At 37.1% G+C, this 18,514-nt stretch overlaps 1 protein-coding gene across 2 annotated transcripts in view; it reads left to right on the top strand.

Annotated features, from left to right (window-relative positions):
- FGD6 (FYVE, RhoGEF and PH domain containing 6) overlaps positions 1–17,956 on the top strand; it is a 115,597-nt gene extending 97,641 nt beyond the window's left edge. For both annotated transcript variants that reach the window (XM_007085631.3, XM_015539087.2), the window contains exons 15-21: positions 4,293–4,395; positions 4,875–5,021; positions 5,856–5,958; positions 7,862–7,989; positions 12,941–13,069; positions 13,843–13,991; positions 17,405–17,956. In XM_007085631.3, coding sequence (XP_007085693.2) covers positions 4,293–4,395; positions 4,875–5,021; positions 5,856–5,958; positions 7,862–7,989; positions 12,941–13,069; positions 13,843–13,991; positions 17,405–17,441 — 796 coding nt within the window. In that variant the 3' untranslated portion in view covers positions 17,442–17,956. The remainder of the gene's footprint in view (positions 1–4,292; positions 4,396–4,874; positions 5,022–5,855; positions 5,959–7,861; positions 7,990–12,940; positions 13,070–13,842; positions 13,992–17,404) is intronic.
- Positions 17,957–18,514: the final 558 nt, after the last annotated feature.

The raw sequence follows: 18,514 nt of genomic DNA, 5'->3' as shown, positions 1-18,514 counted from the left end.
AACCATCCGAGTGTCTTAAGCTAAGAGTTGGTATGATCTAATGTATATTTTAAAAAGAGGACACCGGCTTCTTTGTGGAAGATAAACCATTATAGTCTAGTGTAGAAGTTGGGAGACCAGGCAGGAAACTAGATGATGCTTTCTTGTACTAGAATGGTAGAAATGCTCAGAATCAGAGTTAATAGGATTATTGATGGATTGAATGTGGGTTATTCAGGAGAAATGATAAACTGGAAAGTTCTAGGTAGGGGGAAAGTAAGTTTCCAAGGAAGGATTAAGATGGCCTGGGGGAAGGAGAACTGACACATACTGAATGCCACCAGTGTGCCATGCTCTTCTTCTGAGTTCCCCCAACCACAGAGAGCTGGGTACTCTGTAACATGTAGGAAGGAGTTGAGAAGGTCTCCTGTGATCTGGTTCCTGTCTACCTCACCAGCCTGATTTCCATCCATTCTCCCTGTCTCCACCCCCACCAAAACATGGCATGTTCTGCCAGACGGATCTACGTATTCTCCATGCATGCCAGCCTACCTCACATCCTTTTGCCTTGCACAGGCAGCTGCTTCCGCCTGGAATTCATTCCCTCATTCAGTAAGTAATATGGAGCCTCTTCCCTGGGCCAGGCAGTGTTTTAAGCATCAGGATACAGTGGAGAATTAAAAGGGCCCTTCCTTTCCTGAACTTGCAGTCCGTTAGGGAAGACATACACTTAACAAAATGTCAACACAATCAGTTATTATTATGATTAAGTATTGCACAGGAAAATACCAGATGCTATGAGGCTGTAAAACAAGGAAACTTGAACTAATTTTAGTAGAGAAAGGGAAGTCAAGGTTAGCTTCCTGAAAGACCTGCTGTGTCCACCGAGTTACGAAGGGTAAGTAGGAGTTGGATAGCAAGGCAAAGGGGAAAGGAGGCTCTCATTAGGAATAATGTGTACAAAGGTGCTGAGGTGGAAAGGGGCATGGCATATTCAAAGAACTGAAAGACCAGAATGGCATGAAAATAGAGAATGAGGGGGAGAGTGATCAAAGGTAAGCCTGGAGGGACAGGGGAAAGAGCTTGTGGATTTGGGTCTTGAGCTGAAAAGCTTGTACTAGGGGATGATGAACCACTGAAAAGTTTGTACTAGGGATTGATGTGATCAGATTGGCCTTTTTAAAAGTTGGTTGCTGGGTGGAGAATGGTTTGGGAGGGGAAGTAAAGTGATTAAGTGGACATGGGGATTGAGAGAGGGAGGCATTACGAGCGAGTCTTCAGCTTGCACACTGTGTCGGATAGTGGGGTCATTCCCTGTGTTAAGGAACACTGGGAGAAAAGCAGCTTTGGGGGAACAATCAGGAATATAGTTTCAGAGGTGCATGTTGAATGTGAGGTGCCTATCAATCATCAAGATGGAGCCATCAATGAGACAGTGTCTGTAAGGATCTGGAGGTCAGAAGGGGGCCCAGACTTGGCATATATTTGGGAGTCATCAGCTTAGAGAAGATAAGCAAAGCTAGGAGAGCAAATGAGGATGCACAGAGACACTGCAGAGTTTATGTCGACACCTAAATTCTTCTAGTCCTAACTTAGTCATCACCTCTGTAGAGCCTTCCTGCTACCTGAATAAGGTAGTTTACTGCTTCTATGTTACTCATCTACTTTGCCTTTATTGTATAATGTGGTAATTACTTGTTTTTATGTCTCAACTCAATTAATTAGATATGAGCCCTGACAAGTGTGTGTTTTGTATGCTATGTAAGTTCATAGCTTAGTACCTGGCCTTCAGCAGGCTCCTGCTAAATGCTACTCAGATGAATTGAAATGAAGTGATGTGGACTTTAGACGCCGGAATAGCATTCCACAGTTACACAGGTACTAGATAGCATGGCAAGATCTTAACATACCTGAAATCTCTTCTATTGGAGGTTTTTCCCTTTGGAAATTCATCCCAGTCAATGGGAGAATGTGCTTGTTTAATACAAATTTGCTTTCTAGGCAATAGGCACATTCCATAAAGAAAAGAATACTTGGTTTAACTGCATTTTAAGTTGGTTTAACTGAGGAAGATGCTGATTCTTCTGCTAACCATGTTACAAAAGAAGGGCTAGAATGTCTCTACTCAGTACTGCAGACAAATGTGTGTGGTCTGTGAAAAATGTGTTATCAAGAGCTGGTAAACATTGTTTTGGCAGATCCCCACACAAGAGAGAGCCAGGAATGATTAAATGAAAGAACAGCATATGTGACATGATTTGCACAGTCAAATCACATTCCACATGCTCCCAGGGCTCCAGAAAAATCAGACGGCAAAGCTCAAATTAGCCATCTGCCTCTCTACTTTCTCTTACCTCTTCCACTGAACAGTAGAGGAAGGGAAGAGAAAAAGAGGGACAGTAAGATTCTATGAATGTTTCCTTGGAAGCTTGAGCATGTATTTTCAGAGCTTAGTTAAGAGAACAGAGATGAATGGCATGGTGGTTAAGGGTTCAATCTTTAGCCACACTTGGGTCTGATACCAAGTCATGTTGTTGGCTAAAGAAAATTGCCTAACATTTCAAATCCTCAGACTGCTTATCTGTAAATGATGCTGACTGGTGGGAGTGATGGGACTGGGGACAAGGAGTGTAAGATCCAGTAATATAGTCCATGGGGTAGCTCTGAGGGTGAGATATAATGACATTTGCAAAGCACTTAGCACAGTTGGCTGGCATGTAGTAACCGTTAAGTAAATGGCAGCTAGCTGGGGCAGTAATGGTAGAGCAGTAGAGGTAAGTGAGGCAAGTTTTGTTTGGATTAGAGAAATAAGAGCTATTCTATTTTATTTTATTCCTGATATATAATGAAAATTTGAGAACTATACTGGTTTTAAATTTTTATTTTTAAAAGTGGATTTCTACTTTTTAATAACCATGTGAGTGTATATTCTAAATGACACTTAAGCCATTTAGTAGGAAGGTACATTTCTGAGTATAATTATTATGGGGAAGGTGAGTGATTTTTTAGTATCTCCTTGACTTGGCTCTGTGCTCAGCAAAATACAACAGAATATGCCCATTCATACCATTTGCATAATGGGATTTTTAATTATAAAAACATTATTTAGGGGCGTGTGGATGGTCAGTCAGTTAAGCATCTGACTCTTGATTTTGGCCCAGGCCATGATCTCAGTTTGTGAAATGCAGCCAGGCGATGGCTGCTTGGGATTCTCTCTCTCCCTCTCTCTCTCTCTGCCCTTCCCCTGCTGCCTTTCATGTGCATGCGCGCACTGCCTCTCAAAATAAATAAATAAACTTTAAATTAAAAGCTCAAATATTCTTAAACTTAGAGTGAATAATACAATGAAACTCCATATTCACTCACCCAGATTCAAATCTTATCCAGATTCTGCCACAAATTTTTTTTCCTAAAGTATTTCAAAGCAGATTGCAGGTATCAGGTCATTTTACTCCTATATACATACTTCATATGCCTCTCTAAAACACACATTTCCTTACACAGTCCCATTCCCATCATAATGGTAGATTTTATTTTGAGAGATTATTATGTATACACACACACGCACTACCTAAAATGTGCCTCTCACTCTTGAGTATACAAAACTAAATGTGCTAATGCCACTCATCAGAGTTTTTTGGAGGAGGTGTAGTTGCAAAAAAAGCAGAACGAGAATGCCTTTTTCTGAACAAGCTTTCCCCCTGTTTGGCCCATTTCTGTCTAGATTTGAATCCTGTGGCTCCTGATGACCTGAGGGTAGAAACAAAAAACATGAAGAGTTTAGGGGAGCCCTAACAACAACTACAGTCTATTTTCCTTGTTAACACTTCCTAAACATTTGTTTATGATGCCAGATACATGTTTCCTTTACTCCAGTGTCCTTTGTAGAAATTTTTAGTAATTAATAACCTAAAAATAGCTAGTATGCTATGCTGTAAGTTTGGATTTGAAACTTGATTCCTTGGAAAATTTTTAAATTCTAGGATAATATCTCAGGTTATGGAAATAACCCTAATTATTAATTGTATGACTAGCTTTTAAGCCAAGCAAAAAAACCTCCAAATTTAAGAGACTTCAAAAGTATAAAGCAGTACATTGGGGAAGAAAACAAACATTGTGTTTGGTAAAATGCCATGTGTGCTGTAATGCCTGCTCTGATTATTTGTGCAAAAAAATCTCCGAGCTGCTGCCTGCCACTAGCATTGTTGGAGGGTAGTGGAATCTGTCGCCATGGCAGAAGGAAAAGAAGTAAGAAGAAGGCAAAGAATAAACGCTGACATCTGGTTGATGGAACCTTCTTTTGCCCCCAATAGTTCTGCCACAGAAAGGGATGAATGGCTAGAAGCGATTTCCAGGTCAATAGAAGAGTATGCCAAAAAAAGAATCACATTCTGTCCTAGTAGGAGTCTTGATGAGGTATTGTCTTTTCCTTCTTATTTTTTTTTTCAGTGCATTTCAAACAGTTTTTGCCTTAAACTTTTCTAGGGGTTTAGAAAAGCAACATGCGTTTCACAGAAAGATACATGTGTGTGTATAATTTCAGAACTAAATATCCTCTTAATGTCTAACTAAGTCTGTGATAACATGCAGCACATTTTATTTTTTCTGGTTGTAAAACTTCATTGTAAAAAATTTGGGAAATAACATAATTTAAGGAAGAAACTAATCAGCTCTCATGGCACTACCACAGACGTATTTTTAAGTTAATTTTGCATTAAAGCGTTATTAGAATATAGCTAATCTTAATATCCTGAGAACATGAAAAATATAATGGCCCATGATTTGTCCCACATCCTTGATAATTCCATCAGCATTGCCCCCCCCCCCCAAAAAAAAAGACTTGAATCTTTAGCACTCAATGTGCATGGAGATAATGAAAAGTTGTTCTTCCCCAGGCTGATGCAGAAAATAAAGAGGAAGTTAGTCCTCTTGGATCAAAGGCTCCCATCTGGATCCCTGATACCAGAGCCACAATGTGTATGATCTGCACAAGTGAATTTACTCTGACCTGGCGACGACACCACTGCCGGGCCTGCGGAAAGGTTGGAGAAGATGACACCCATCTCCGTTGTGAATTTTTATAGCTCCAGGCTGTACATAGTGAGGAAGCATATTTCCTCTTGTAAATCATGGCAGGGGGAAAAAAGATACTGAATCATGGATGATACTTTCTCTAAATATTTAGGCATAGGTCAGTCGTTACCGTGTCTACCAAGGTTATTGTAGAATGTCAATGATAGATAATTGTCACTAAAATAAAATTCACAGTTAGACTCCCATATTTACTGATATTTGTTTAAACTACATAGATACTAAGTATTTAATAGAGATATTATTTAAGTATTAAGTATTTAATAGAGATACTTTAAGTATTGAAGTTATCACCAGTGACGTTTCTAGACCTTCATGGCCTCATTAGTAAAATGAGCATAAATGGCAATGACGTCAGAGAGTTACCATGAAGATTAAACAAGGTCTGTTTCGAGAGCATTTCGTACAGGGCCAAATGCTTGGTAGAAGTGCAGCAGACATGGTTATGGTTACAGCAGGAATGATGACAGGGGCAATGTCGATGATGACAAATATGGCGACCAGAGGACTTAGTGCTTGCCATACATGGTTCCAAATATTTTGCACACATTAACACTGTTAGCATTTTATTTTATGGACTTAGCACACAGTCATAATAATCTGTGGCCTCTTCATCTTCCAGTGTGTGAGTTCACTACGGGCCTGAACTCCATAGCGGTGTAATTGAGAGTCAGTGGTTGTGAAAAGGTTTAGAAAACACTATAGGTAGACAGCATTATAAATTGTAGCAAACTAGATGGTTTGATACTGTTATTCTAAATGAAATAATTCCAATGTGTTTTCAGATTGTATGCCAAGCTTGTTCATCAAATAAGTATGGTTTAGATTACCTGAAAAATCAACCAGCAAGAGTATGTGAACATTGTTTCCAAGAACTGCAGAAACTAGGTAATATATAAGTAAAGATTTAACAAATTCCTTTATTCCCAGACGCTTTCACACAACCTTCCAAAAGAATCATCTTAGACAAGTGAGCAAGATGATTGGTGATACTCATCTCAAAATATTAAGAATTTTGCTTTCTTGGGGCACCTGGGTGGCTCAGTTGGTTGAGCGTCTTCTGCGCAGGTCATTACCTCACGTTCGTGGGTTCGAGCCCCGCACTGGGCTCTGTGCTGACAGCTCAGAGCCTGGAGTCTGCTTCGGATTCTGTGTATCCCTCTCTCTTTCTGCCCCTCCCCCACCTACACCCGTGCATGCATGTGTACTCGCTCTCTTTCTCTTTCTCTCAAAAGTAAAATTAAAAATTAAAAAAAAAGAAAGAATTTTGCTTTCTTAATTCAATTAAGCTTTCTTAACTCATAGAGTACTAATTGTAGAAATGCAATTACAGGATGAAATGCATTAAAACAGTTACAAGGGAACTTTAACTTTCAAGTAATTTTGAAGTTTTCAGTTTTACAACTGCCTGCTCATTAACAAATCATTTTTGTCTATCTGTAAAATAATTCTCTATGGAAATATACTAGGTGGCACTTTGTTAGTTTATTTCTAATCACTTGGACTGATTTGGTGAGATTCTATGGTATATCTACATGTTCAGCTTTTCACCAAATACAAAATGATAACTCATATCTGCCTACTCATTATTTGCAGGTATCCATTCCCACAGTTAAGATGAATGCAGCTAGCAGGACTGCTCAGGTCTACATTTTGAAAAGAGAGATTTGGTTAAATTCCTGAAACCTATAGGATCTAAATTGCAAAAAGGTTGTCCTTCATTTCAGCCCTATCTTTCATCTGGTCTACTGTAATAGTTTCCTAACAGGTTTTCTGCTGCAAATCCTTCTTCCTTCCTGCTGCCAGATTTTTTTTTTTCTCCTAAATTCAGTCTGCTCATGTCACTTCCCAGCTTAAAAGACCATTAATTTCCCATGACTTAAACAACAGTCCATGTTCCTTAGAACCAGCCTTTTTTTTTCCTCAGCTCTATTATTCTCCAAATAGATGATCTAATTTCATACCTCTGCTTTTGCTTATGCTGCCTTCAGGGAGTGTTTTTCCTCCTCTTTTTGACTTGGCAAACTCATACTTATACCTTAATGGCCAACTCAAACATCTTACTCTCTTCCCAGCTTTCACTGAACTTCTACAGTCAAATATAATGGCTTCCTTATCTTGTCTTATAGCCCCCTTTCTAGCATTTTGTTCATTATAATATTCTTATTTCAACATATATCTCAATACTAAACAGTGCTTTTAGGTTTTTGGGGGTTTTTTTAAGTCAGGAGCTTTTTTTCAGAAGTTTATGGAATTAGTTTAGGGGGCACCTAGGTGGCTCAGTTGGTTAAGTGTCCAACTTCGGCTCAGGTCATGATCTCACGGTTTGTGAGTTTGAGCCCCGTGTTGGGCTCTGAGCTGACAGCTCAGAGCCTGGAGCCTGCTCGGGATTCTGTGTCTCCTTGTCTCTCTGCCACTCCCCCGTACCCACTCTGTTTCTCTCTCGCAAAAGTAAACATTAAGGAAAATTTATAGAATTAATTTCAGTTAGTACATTGACATGGTTAGTACATTAAGTAGTATATTAACATGTTTCAGAATTGTGAAGGCACAAAAGGGTATTCCTTTACCATGGTTCACACCTGAAAAAGCTTAAATTCCTAGACAGTAGAAAGTCTTTCTCTCACTCAGCTTGCACCCAGCTGTCTTTTTTTTCCCAGGGGTCTCAGTGTCCTCGGTTTCTCAAGTATCCTTCCATGGATATTTTATGCAACAGTGTTTATTGATATGAATTAACTTGAATTGCAAAATGCTTACCATTGGCTACATGAGTGCATCTGATTTGTTTTAGATCACCAGCATTCTCCTAAGATTGGATCTCCTGGAAATCACAAATCTCCTTCAAGTGCCTTATCATCAGTCTTCCATAGTATTCCATCAGGGAGGAAACAGAAAAAAATCCCAGCTGCTCTCAAGGAAGTAAGTGTTTCCATTAAACTTGCAACCTGATACAGGCTGAATTATTCATATGCATATAATACACTGTTTTTCTTTCATAAAGGAAGATGTCATTTCCCACTACTATTAAGACATGGCATTTTAATACTGGTGATGGATGTGGCTGATGCCTCACTCTCTTGCTTGGTCTCCCGTATGACCTGAGTCATTTAGAAAATGGCAGTTGAAAGGTTTGGAGAACATTTTATAGCAATGATAGAAAGTAAAAGATAATTTAGACACATGTGAATTTTTAAAATTACTTTGAGGAAAACCCTTACCAGAGGGAAGAGTCTATAGAATATTTGGGGTGTTTTATTAGCATTTCCTGATCTGCACAGTTTGTTATTTGTAAGGATTCATTGGCTATATACAGCTGCACTGATAGTAAATTGTCTTTCCTTTCAACTGAAAAGAAAACTTTAAAAAGTTAGGATAGTCTGTCTACACAGTTAGACTGCCAGTGGTATAATCCACAGGCATCACCAATATCCTATCCCATCTCCTCAAATTCAAATGTTCAGTCAGCCAGTGTCATGTAACACACAGCACTGCATATCTACCACCATTTTGATTAGTTTATTAATTAGTTCCACTTCCGGCCAGTTTTTTGGCCAGCAGAATTTTGAATTTTGTTCTCTTCCTTGGATACTCTGGAGGTGTTCTGTGGAGTGTGGAAGCAGACAACTCTAAAAATTTGACCAAGATTGTGTTCTTTATGTAAAGTTGAATGTATTCCATCATGGCAGTTAAAACACTAGGAAATGATTTATAGCCAATCTCATGAAATAGTAAGACTAGGACTTAAAGTTCTAATTGCCAAGTTTCTTAAGCTACTTAAGATGATTTATTTATTTTTTAATATTTATTTACTTTTGAGAGAGAGAGAGCACAAGCGGGAAAGGGGCAGAGAGAGGGGGAAACAGAGGATCCAAAGTGGGCTCTGTGCTTGAACTCAAGAACTGTGTGATCGTGACCTGAGCTGAGGTCAGATGCTCAACTGACTGAGCCACCCTAGTTAAGGGGATTTAGTACTCTCAACTCTCCTTTCCATCACTCAGTTCCTAAATCTAAACTGACTTTCAGAACTTTAAGGTTCTTAACAAACTGAAGTAATTTTCAGTTCTCAATAACTGTTTGCCTCTCCATGCTGATGTCACAATTTATAGATACAGTTGTTACACTTACTCCCCTTGTCAGTCTAAACTCTACAGCACTGGTTGCAGAACTCTTTCTGCTCTTGACTAGAGCCAGCCTAACTCCAATCCCATTTTGTGTATCTTTCCAACCAGCCATACAAACAGACCTTCTGCTGTCAAACCTCTACTTCCTGACTGCAGCCATTTCTTCCTTTACTCCACTGGTCCTCAAAGTGTCCTCCAGAGCAGCACAAAAGCACCACATGGAAACTTACTAGGAATGGATATTCTTAGGCCCCACCCAAGGTCTACAGAATCAGAAATTTCAATAAGCATTCTCTGTGATTCAGGTGTATGCTAAAGTTTGAGAACCACTGCTTTGCTCCTTTGAAATCAAACTGGGAAAATTAATTTATCTAATTAAGTGCTATAAAAGTAAAAGTGTTGTACTTGGGAAGCTGTGGTTTTTGTCTTTTTATCTGTAATTGAGTTGAAATTCACCTAATTTATAATTAACCATTTAAAGTATACAATTCAGGGGCACCTGGCTCGTTCAGTCGGTAGAGCCTGCAACTCTTGATCTTGGGATCGTAAGTTTGAGCCCCACATTGGATGTAGAGTTTACTTTAAAAATAAATAAAATCTTTTTTTAAAAAAAATAAAGCAATACAATTCATTGATATTTAGTGTATTCACGATATTGTGCAACCACCATATTGCTCTAGTTTCAAAACTTTTTCATCGCCCCATAAAAACACCCTGTATCAATTAAATAATCAATCCCCTTGTCCCTTCTCTCCACCCTCTCTGGTAACCACTAATCTGCTCTCTGTCTCTATGTATGCCTATTCTAGATATCTCATATAAAAGGAATCCTGCAGGGCCACCTGTGTGGCTCAGTCGGTTGAGTGTCCGACTTCGGCTCAGGTCATGATCTCACAGTTAGTGAGTTCGAGCCCCGCGTCAGGCTCTGGGCTGACATTTCAGAGCCTGGAGCCTGCTTCGAATTCTGTGTCTCCCTCTCTCTCTTCCCCTTCCCCACTCATGCTCTGTCTCTCTCTCTCTCTCTGTCTCTCTCTCTCTCTCAAAAATGAATAAACATTAAAAAAAAAAAAAGGAATCCTACAATATGTGACCTTTTGTGTCTGGCTATTTTCACTTAGTACAATATTTTAGAAGCTAAGTTATATAGCATTATCAGTACTTTGTTTCTTTTTATATCTGAATAATACTCCATTGTATGTATATATCAGAATTTATCCATTCATCTGTTAATAGACATCTGGGTTGTTGCTGCCTTTGGGTTATTATAAATATCATTTGTCTTAGTTATACACCTAGGAGTGGAATTGCTTGGTCACATGATAATTTTATGTTTAACTTTTTAAGGATTGGGAGGAGTTTTTATTCCAGTAAAAATGTTCAATACATTTTCAGAAACTCATTATTTTAGAATTACATTCAGATTCTCAGTACCCTCAGTAATGGCAGGCTATGTCTCTTGAGTTAGATTTGATTTATGTTTTAAATAATCAAATCAGGGGTGCCTGGGTGGCACATTTGGTTAAGCATCCAACTCTTGATCTTGGCTCAGGTCGTGATCTCAGAGTTCATGAGTTCAAGCCCTGTATCGGGCTCTGCACTGATGTTGAGTAGCCTGCTTGGGATTCTGTGTCTCCTTCTCTCTGCCCTTCTCCCATTTGTGCTGTCTTTCTCTCTCTTTCTCCCAAAATAAATAAATAAACTTAAAAAAAAAATATATATATATATATAAAAAATATATATATATATATATATCGTTGGAAAGTTTTATGAATCATATGATTAATTTGGTTAAGACCAATTTTATTTTTAAAAAGATAATAGAGGACTATTCTCGACTCAGGATTGTGATTGGTATTCTTTCATAGCTAAAAAACTAATTTAAGAATATTCCAAAAAAGGAACATACAAAATATTTTGAGCAATGATAGTAACACTTAAGTACATAGTGGCATCCCAATATAACTACATTTCCAGCAAAATTTCATTTGAACATAGACATTCTAATTGAAAAAAAGTTATTTGTAATCTTCTACAAGGATGTTATTTTTTTATATAAATTTGTTTGCACTTAATATTAAAGTTCCCACTAGCTGGGACACCTGGGTGGCTTGGTTTCAGCTCAGGTCACATCTCACAATTTGTGAGATCCCATGGAGCCTGCTTGGGATTCTCTCTGCCCCTCCCCCGCTTGCATGCATGCGCTCTCAAATTAAATAAACATTAAAAAACAAAACTGTATTAACAGAGAGGTAAATGGAAATTCTATTATTTATGGTGATTTTAAGGATCAGTTTCTGATCCTCAAATTTTGGTCTGAGCAAAACTTAGTTTGCTTCATAAAAGGATGAAAATGTTTTAATCTCTAGGCCAAAAGGTAGTAAGGTTTCAATGATTGTAATCTGGCAGTTGAAACTTTTGTTTTTAACATAGGAACAGGAGAGAAACATAAGACCAAATTTAGGGATTGTGTTATTAGTAGAATGGTGAGCAGACTTTTAAGGTGGTTCCATGATCCCTTCCTCTGATGGTCACACTTTTGTACAGTCTCCTCCCCGTTGTGTGGGGCAAGGACCTGTGACTTGCTCTGAACCAACAGAATATGGGGAAGATGATGGCATGTCACTCCCATGATTATGTTATGTTATGGAAGACTCCATATTGCTGTAGATGGGCTCTAGAGACTTTCTCTCATGCGGGCTTTGAAGAAGTAAGTAGTTGTCTTGGGAGGCTTGGAAATGAGGATGAGCTCCAGGCAAAAGCCAGCAAGAGGCCAGGGCCCTCAGTTTCATAACTTCAAGGAAATGAATACTGCTAAAAACCTGAATCCACTTGGAAGTAGACCCTTCCCTCGTCAGCTGTCAGATGAGAACTCAGTGCCGGCCAACACCTTGACTGGGGCCCTGCAGAGATTCCAGCTAAGCTGTGCCCGGACTCCTGAGACAACACATGTATGTTGTTTTAACCCACTAAGTTGGTGGTAATTTGTATGTGACAACAGAAAACAAATACAAGTGGATTCTATGAATTTTTAAAGTCTGCCTTTAATCATGTATGAATTGTATCAATTTCTTACAAATTTTATGAGGAGGATCAAATATTATTGTTTAATGTAAACTTTATTATTTATTGTTAATTATTTATTTATTTTGAGAGAAAGAGAGAGAGGGAGTCTGGGTGGGGGAGAGGCAGAGAGCGAGGGAGAGAGAAAAACCTAAGCCAGCTCCGTGCTGTCTGTGCAGAATCTGACATGGGGCTCGATCTCACAAATTGTGAGATCATGACCTGAGCCATTCAGGCGCCCCTAATACAGGTTTTATAAGTCCAAAAAGCTATTTCAGAAAGAGTTAAAGGTTTAAGTAATTTTCCCTAACATTGCAAAATACGAAGAACAACATACACGGTTCCCAAAAATGCAGCTTTCAAAAAGCATTTTTGATCTTTAGAATTATTTTTCTTTTTCTGGAAACCAGGAAAACACAGGTGGCACCACAAAGAAATACATACATGGAAGCACAATTAAACCAAGCAGAATGCTGGAATTGCTTCTAAACGAAAGGGGTTTTTATGCCCATGGTAATGGCAGTATTCAATTTGTACAGTAGCAGACTTTGAACGTAAACAATTTCATTCTGAAACATTATAGTATTATGGTTATTGCTTTCAGCACCAATGATCAAAAGCAGTTTTGTTACTTTACATTTTGTTGCTGTCTGAAAACCATTAAACTATGTATGGGGTTTACTTACTAGGTATCAGCAAATACAGAAGATTCTTCCATGAGTGGCTATTTGTACAGATCAAAGGGCAATAAAAAACCCTGGAAACACTTGTGGTTTGTCATAAAAAATAAAGTGCTGTATACATATGCTGCAAGTGAGGTAAGATCTGAAATCTAAAGATGAATTATTTGGGAGTCTGGTTTTATAATGCCAATTAGAAATAATCACAATATTTGTTTGATCTATTCGTTTTGTGTATTTTTTTGTTTTGCATTGCTTTTGGAGGGGGAGATTCTTCTTGCTATTATCTTTAATGTCAACAATGTCCTAGAGCTCTTACTCAAAAAATGTTAGGAATTTTCCATAGTATTAAGATGTAACTTTTTTTGGTGTCATGTGACTACTAACAACTTCATTAAAGGCAAAGGTTCTTACCCTTTCTGCCAAGCTCTCATGGAAGACAGTCCCTTGACTATCCCCAGATTGTATTGATCAGGCTTCAAACTTCGATAAGATAGACTTTGTTTGGGTTAGAAACAATTCCTGGCTGGCTATAAAAACCACTGCTCTAAGAGCCAAGCTTTTCCTTAGTGGGACCGGGTAAATCACTTTTCTTTCTGAGCTTGTTTTCTGCATCCATAAAATGAAAGTAATATAATTGCCTCCCATGGTTGTGGGGAAATATGTGAACTTAGATGAGTGTGAACCCAAGGAAAACTGTTTAGCACAGTGTCTGGCTCATGGGGTAGCTTCAGAGGTGGGGGGACATCTTAATATTGTTGAATAAGTGAAAAGTAAGTAAGTTGTTAGAATTATCATTGTTTTCTATATAGTGTGCATATAAAATTAAAGCTGTATAGTTTTAAGAGTTTGCAAATCTGAATTTTGTATCAATTTAAAGTCCCATCTCCCTTTGTGTCTTTTTAAATTAGGATGTGGCAGCTTTGGAGAGTCAGCCTTTACTAGGATTCACTGTCACTCAAGTCAAAGATGAGAATTCAGAGTCTAGAGTGTTCCAGTTGCTGCACAAAAACATGTTATTTTATCTGTTCAAAGCAGATGATGCTCACTCAGCTCAGAAGTAAGTAATTTAGGCATATTTTTCTTTTATACATGAGTTTCAAGTTGTTACATGATTGATTTTAAAATAACCTACTTTCATGCATGGGGACAATTAAGAATTTAAATCCAAGATCCAAATTAGGAAGATTTAACATATTTTTCAAACTCTTTAGAATTGTTTTAAGGACAAGCAAGAGGATCTGGAATATTTTCAGGAGGCAGAGGGGAAAAGAAAATAGGTAGTTCTGTCCAAAATATTTTGTCTATACTGACCTCTGAGGAAGCAGCATGAAACTGCTCTGCTGCAAGGAAAGGAAGCCGAGGCATTTGACCTCTCCTTCAGTGAGGGTGAGGATCATCTCTTGAAACATTCCAGGACTTTGGCAATCCAGTGACTCAATTGTGCCATGGAACAGCAGGAGTTTAAACAGCTGCTTGCTAACTTACTTCTTTGGGAAAAAGGTCAAACACATTAAGAGGCTCCCATGCTGTTCCCAATAACTGAGTAAAAGGAAATGGATATCATTTTAGATGGTAAAGGTTTTTAAACAATCTCTTCAAAATTCCAACAAGAATATTTGTTTTGATGTCATGACGTGGTTTGATATAGAGAAGCATATCTCTGTGGAACCCAGGTCCTTTGTAAACAAAATAGAGCAGATAACCTTTAACCAAATCTTTCACTTGATTTTTATTTTAGTCTCACACGTTACATGTTTTTGTTTTCACTAAGATGTGCTTATGTTTTCTCCATAGGCTTAAAACGGTGCATGCAGATAAAAAAAAGAATGCTTTAAGTCAGCAAGGCTTATCTTTTCTTAATGCAGTTAGAATTAATGTACCCGAATTGCATATGCTCTTGCATATTAATCAGGTACAATGTTGCAAATACTCTGGAACACTTTTTTCTTTTTTCCAGTCTATGTTAGGACATCTACTATGTATATCTATTACTATAAATAAATTGTTTTGAATTGAAGAATATTTAAAATTGTCACTTAACCATTATTTTTTCTGTAAAAACTACTTGGGTAAAAGAGTAATTGCTCTAATATTCTGTTAGGTATTACACTTCTCATGATTTTTATCTGTATTCATCATCAAACTGATAAAAATTATGGCTTTTGAATATACATCTTTTGTTTATATCATTAAGTCAACAAGGTAGAAAAACCTTAAGACAATTGAATGTAGGTAAGTAAAGGGAATCTGCCCTCTTGTAATTGAGAATTAATACAGGATAAATTACAAGTTTCTCTTTGAAGTCACTAATGTAATGGGGTTTTTTTGCATAGTATAGAATATTAAAATGTGTTAATTTTAATGAAAATTTTTAACTTTTTAAAAGTCTCTTTATCATGATACAACATGCCATTTGCATTTAAATTTTAAATTTTTGAAAATTCTGTCCTTGAAATTTGAGCTATATCTGTTATAGGCTGCTTCTATTAACTGAGTGGTTTTAGATGTTCACAGAAGCAATTACAGTCCTAGGGAGATACAAAGTGACTACCTCCAAGTGTCTTCTGAATAATTGAAACTGTGGGTATTGTCAGATAAACTTTGAGACTAATGAATTCTGGGAAGACTTCTATGAAACTCTGAGACACATTTCTTTTTCTTTTTGAGACACTTTATATTACATACAAAATTTTGATCAACTGGAAGTAGACCAGATATAGATTCTCTTTCACTGAAAACACTAAAACAGGTTTCAATTACGGATCCCCAGGGAGTTAAGAGAGAAGGAAACAGAGGCAAAGATAGTGTTCCTTAAACCAGGAAGGAGGTTGAAATAAAGGTTTGCAGATGTATTCATTTCCAAAACCAATTATATGGGATTATCAGGACTTCATAGAGCTTTTTATGAAATAGTCCCTTCTCACTCCTCATAGAAATAGAAGATGCACTTGTCAGGCCAGATTTTGGGCCATATTACCAAATAAAGTATAATTCCATATACACAGAATTCTAGTTTAGTATAGGAAAGATCTTTTTTTTTCAAGTTTTTATTTAAATTCAGTTAATTCACATACAGTGTAATATTACTTTCAGTAGTAGAATTTAGCTGATTCATCACTGACATACAATACCCGGGGCTCATCACATATGCTTTCCTTAATACCCATCACCCATTTAACCCATCCCCCCCCCCACCTCCCCTCAACCAACCCCCAGGTTGTTCTCTATATTTAAGTGTCTATTTCTTTAAAAAAAAATTTTTTTTTTACTTTTTTTTATTCTTTTATTTTTTAAATTTACATCCAAATTAGTTAGCATATAGTGCAACAATGATTTCAGGAGTAGATTCCTTAGTCCCCCTTACCCATTTAGCCCATCCCCCCTCCCATAACCCCTCCAGTAACCCTCAGTTTGTTCTTCGTATTTATGAGTCTCTTATGTTTTGTCCCCCTCCCTGTTTTTATATTATTTTTGTTTCCCTTCCCTTACGTTCATCTGTTTTGTCTCTTAAAGTCCTCACATGAGTGAAGTCATATGATTTTTGTCTTTCTCTGACTAATTTCACTTAGTATAATACCCTCCAGTTTCCATCCATGTAGTTGCAAATGGCAAGATTTCATTCTTTTTGAGTGCCGAGTAATACTCCATTGTATGTATGTATGTATGTATGTGTGTATATACATATATATATATACATATATATACACCTATTTTGATCTAACATATGTATGTATGTATATACATATATACATGTGTATGGGTACATATACACATGTATATATGTATATACACACATACACATATATACACATATATATACATACATACATACATACATACACATATATACATACACATATATATGTGTATATATGTATATATGTGTGTGTGTATATACACACACACACACACACACACACACACACCACATTTTCTTTATCCATTCATCCATCGATGGACATATTTGGGCTCTTTCCATACTTTGGCTATTGTTGATAGTGCTGCTATAAACATGGGGGTGCATGTCTCCCTTCGAAACAGTACCCCTATAATCCCGTGGATAAATGCCTAGTAGTGCAATTGCTGGGTCATAGGGTAGTTCTATTTTTAGTTTTTTGAGGAAACTCCATACTGTTTTCCAGAGGGGTTGCACCAGCTTGCATTCCCAATTGTTTACTTATTCTTGAGAGAGACAGAGTGTGAGCAGGAGAAGGGCAGAGAGAGAGGGAGACACAAAATCCAAAGCAGGCTCCAGGCTCTGAGCTGTGAGCACAGAGCCTGACAAAATGCGAGATCATGACCCAAGCCGAAGTTGGTTGCTTAACTGACTGAGCCACCCAATAGTATAGGAAAGATCTTAAATATACAGGCAGGGTAATTGGATCCACAGGTACAGCTATTATGTATATTGTCTTAACGTGTACCAGATGATTGCATTTTATAATTCTAACAAATTTCTCTTACCAATAGGTGGATAGAAGCATTTCAGGAAGGCACAATATTGTAGTGATACTGGTTTCATCTCTTCTGTGATTTCACGTGGTGGAATTTCATCAGAATGGAGTAAATGCAGTACAAAGATTGTATATAAATGAACACTGCCAAGAAAATCCAGCCAAAATCTTCATCAAATATTAGAAATTATTTTGTTGGGTATAAGGGGTTTTTTTTGAATGTTTGGTTTTTCATGTATGTTATTTATTAAATTTTGATGTTTACTTAATTGTCAGAATTATTTCTGAGACTCACACTGAATTCTAAAGTACCTTTTCTTTAGAAACCAGAAAACTTATCTTAATACTGTATACTGTATTAACCGTTTGTGACACAGATTTCTCCATGTGTTTATAGTGTTTCATTGTAACATTCTCACCTGAGGTAATAAGTCTTTGTAAATACAAAAATACACATCAAGGAGAAAATTTCCATGCAGTGTTTGGTTTAGAAATTATTATAATACTGCTGATAGAAAAAAAATGTATGTTTTTGAATCAATAAACTTAGATGAATTTTTGTATCTTTTAATGGAAAAATACGTGGCCAACTTCTACCTCAGAAACTGTGAAATGAAATTCCAGTAAATTATCTAGAGTATTTCTGTTATACCTCTTTTGGCATGAGATAATGTTACATCATCAAGGAATTATAGCAAAGGGATAGATTCTGAAAGTTTTCATTGAACTGAGCTATGAGTAGTAGGAAAGAGGATGTTTTCATTTGCAGAGGAATACAAATAATTAACTCTGTGGTCTTTCTATTAAGTCTAATCCTTTTTTTAAAGCTAGAAACATAACTATTATTTTTTTAAAGCAAAATATGGTAAGCATCATATTCCACAATATCCTTTGCTATTATAAGTGTTCTGAGCCCAAGTCAGTGGTGGTGGTTGCATCTAAATGTTCCATTTCCTATAATATTGTGCTTTAAAAAATGAACTGGAATTACCATATCAAAAAAAAAAAAAAAAGCACATATTCTAAGCCAGTGTTTACTGAAATTGTATTCATTTTTAAAGGTTATTTAATACTACTTTGTGTTATGTCCTCCCTGGTAATTAAAACAAATCCTTTATTTCTGTAA

Source organism: Panthera tigris, chromosome B4, assembly GCF_018350195.1.
Source record: "Panthera tigris isolate Pti1 chromosome B4, P.tigris_Pti1_mat1.1, whole genome shotgun sequence".
NCBI lineage: Eukaryota > Metazoa > Chordata > Mammalia > Carnivora > Felidae > Panthera > Panthera tigris.
The sequence above is the reverse complement of the archived record's forward strand: the minus strand, read 5'-3'. Positions and strand labels throughout refer to the sequence as shown.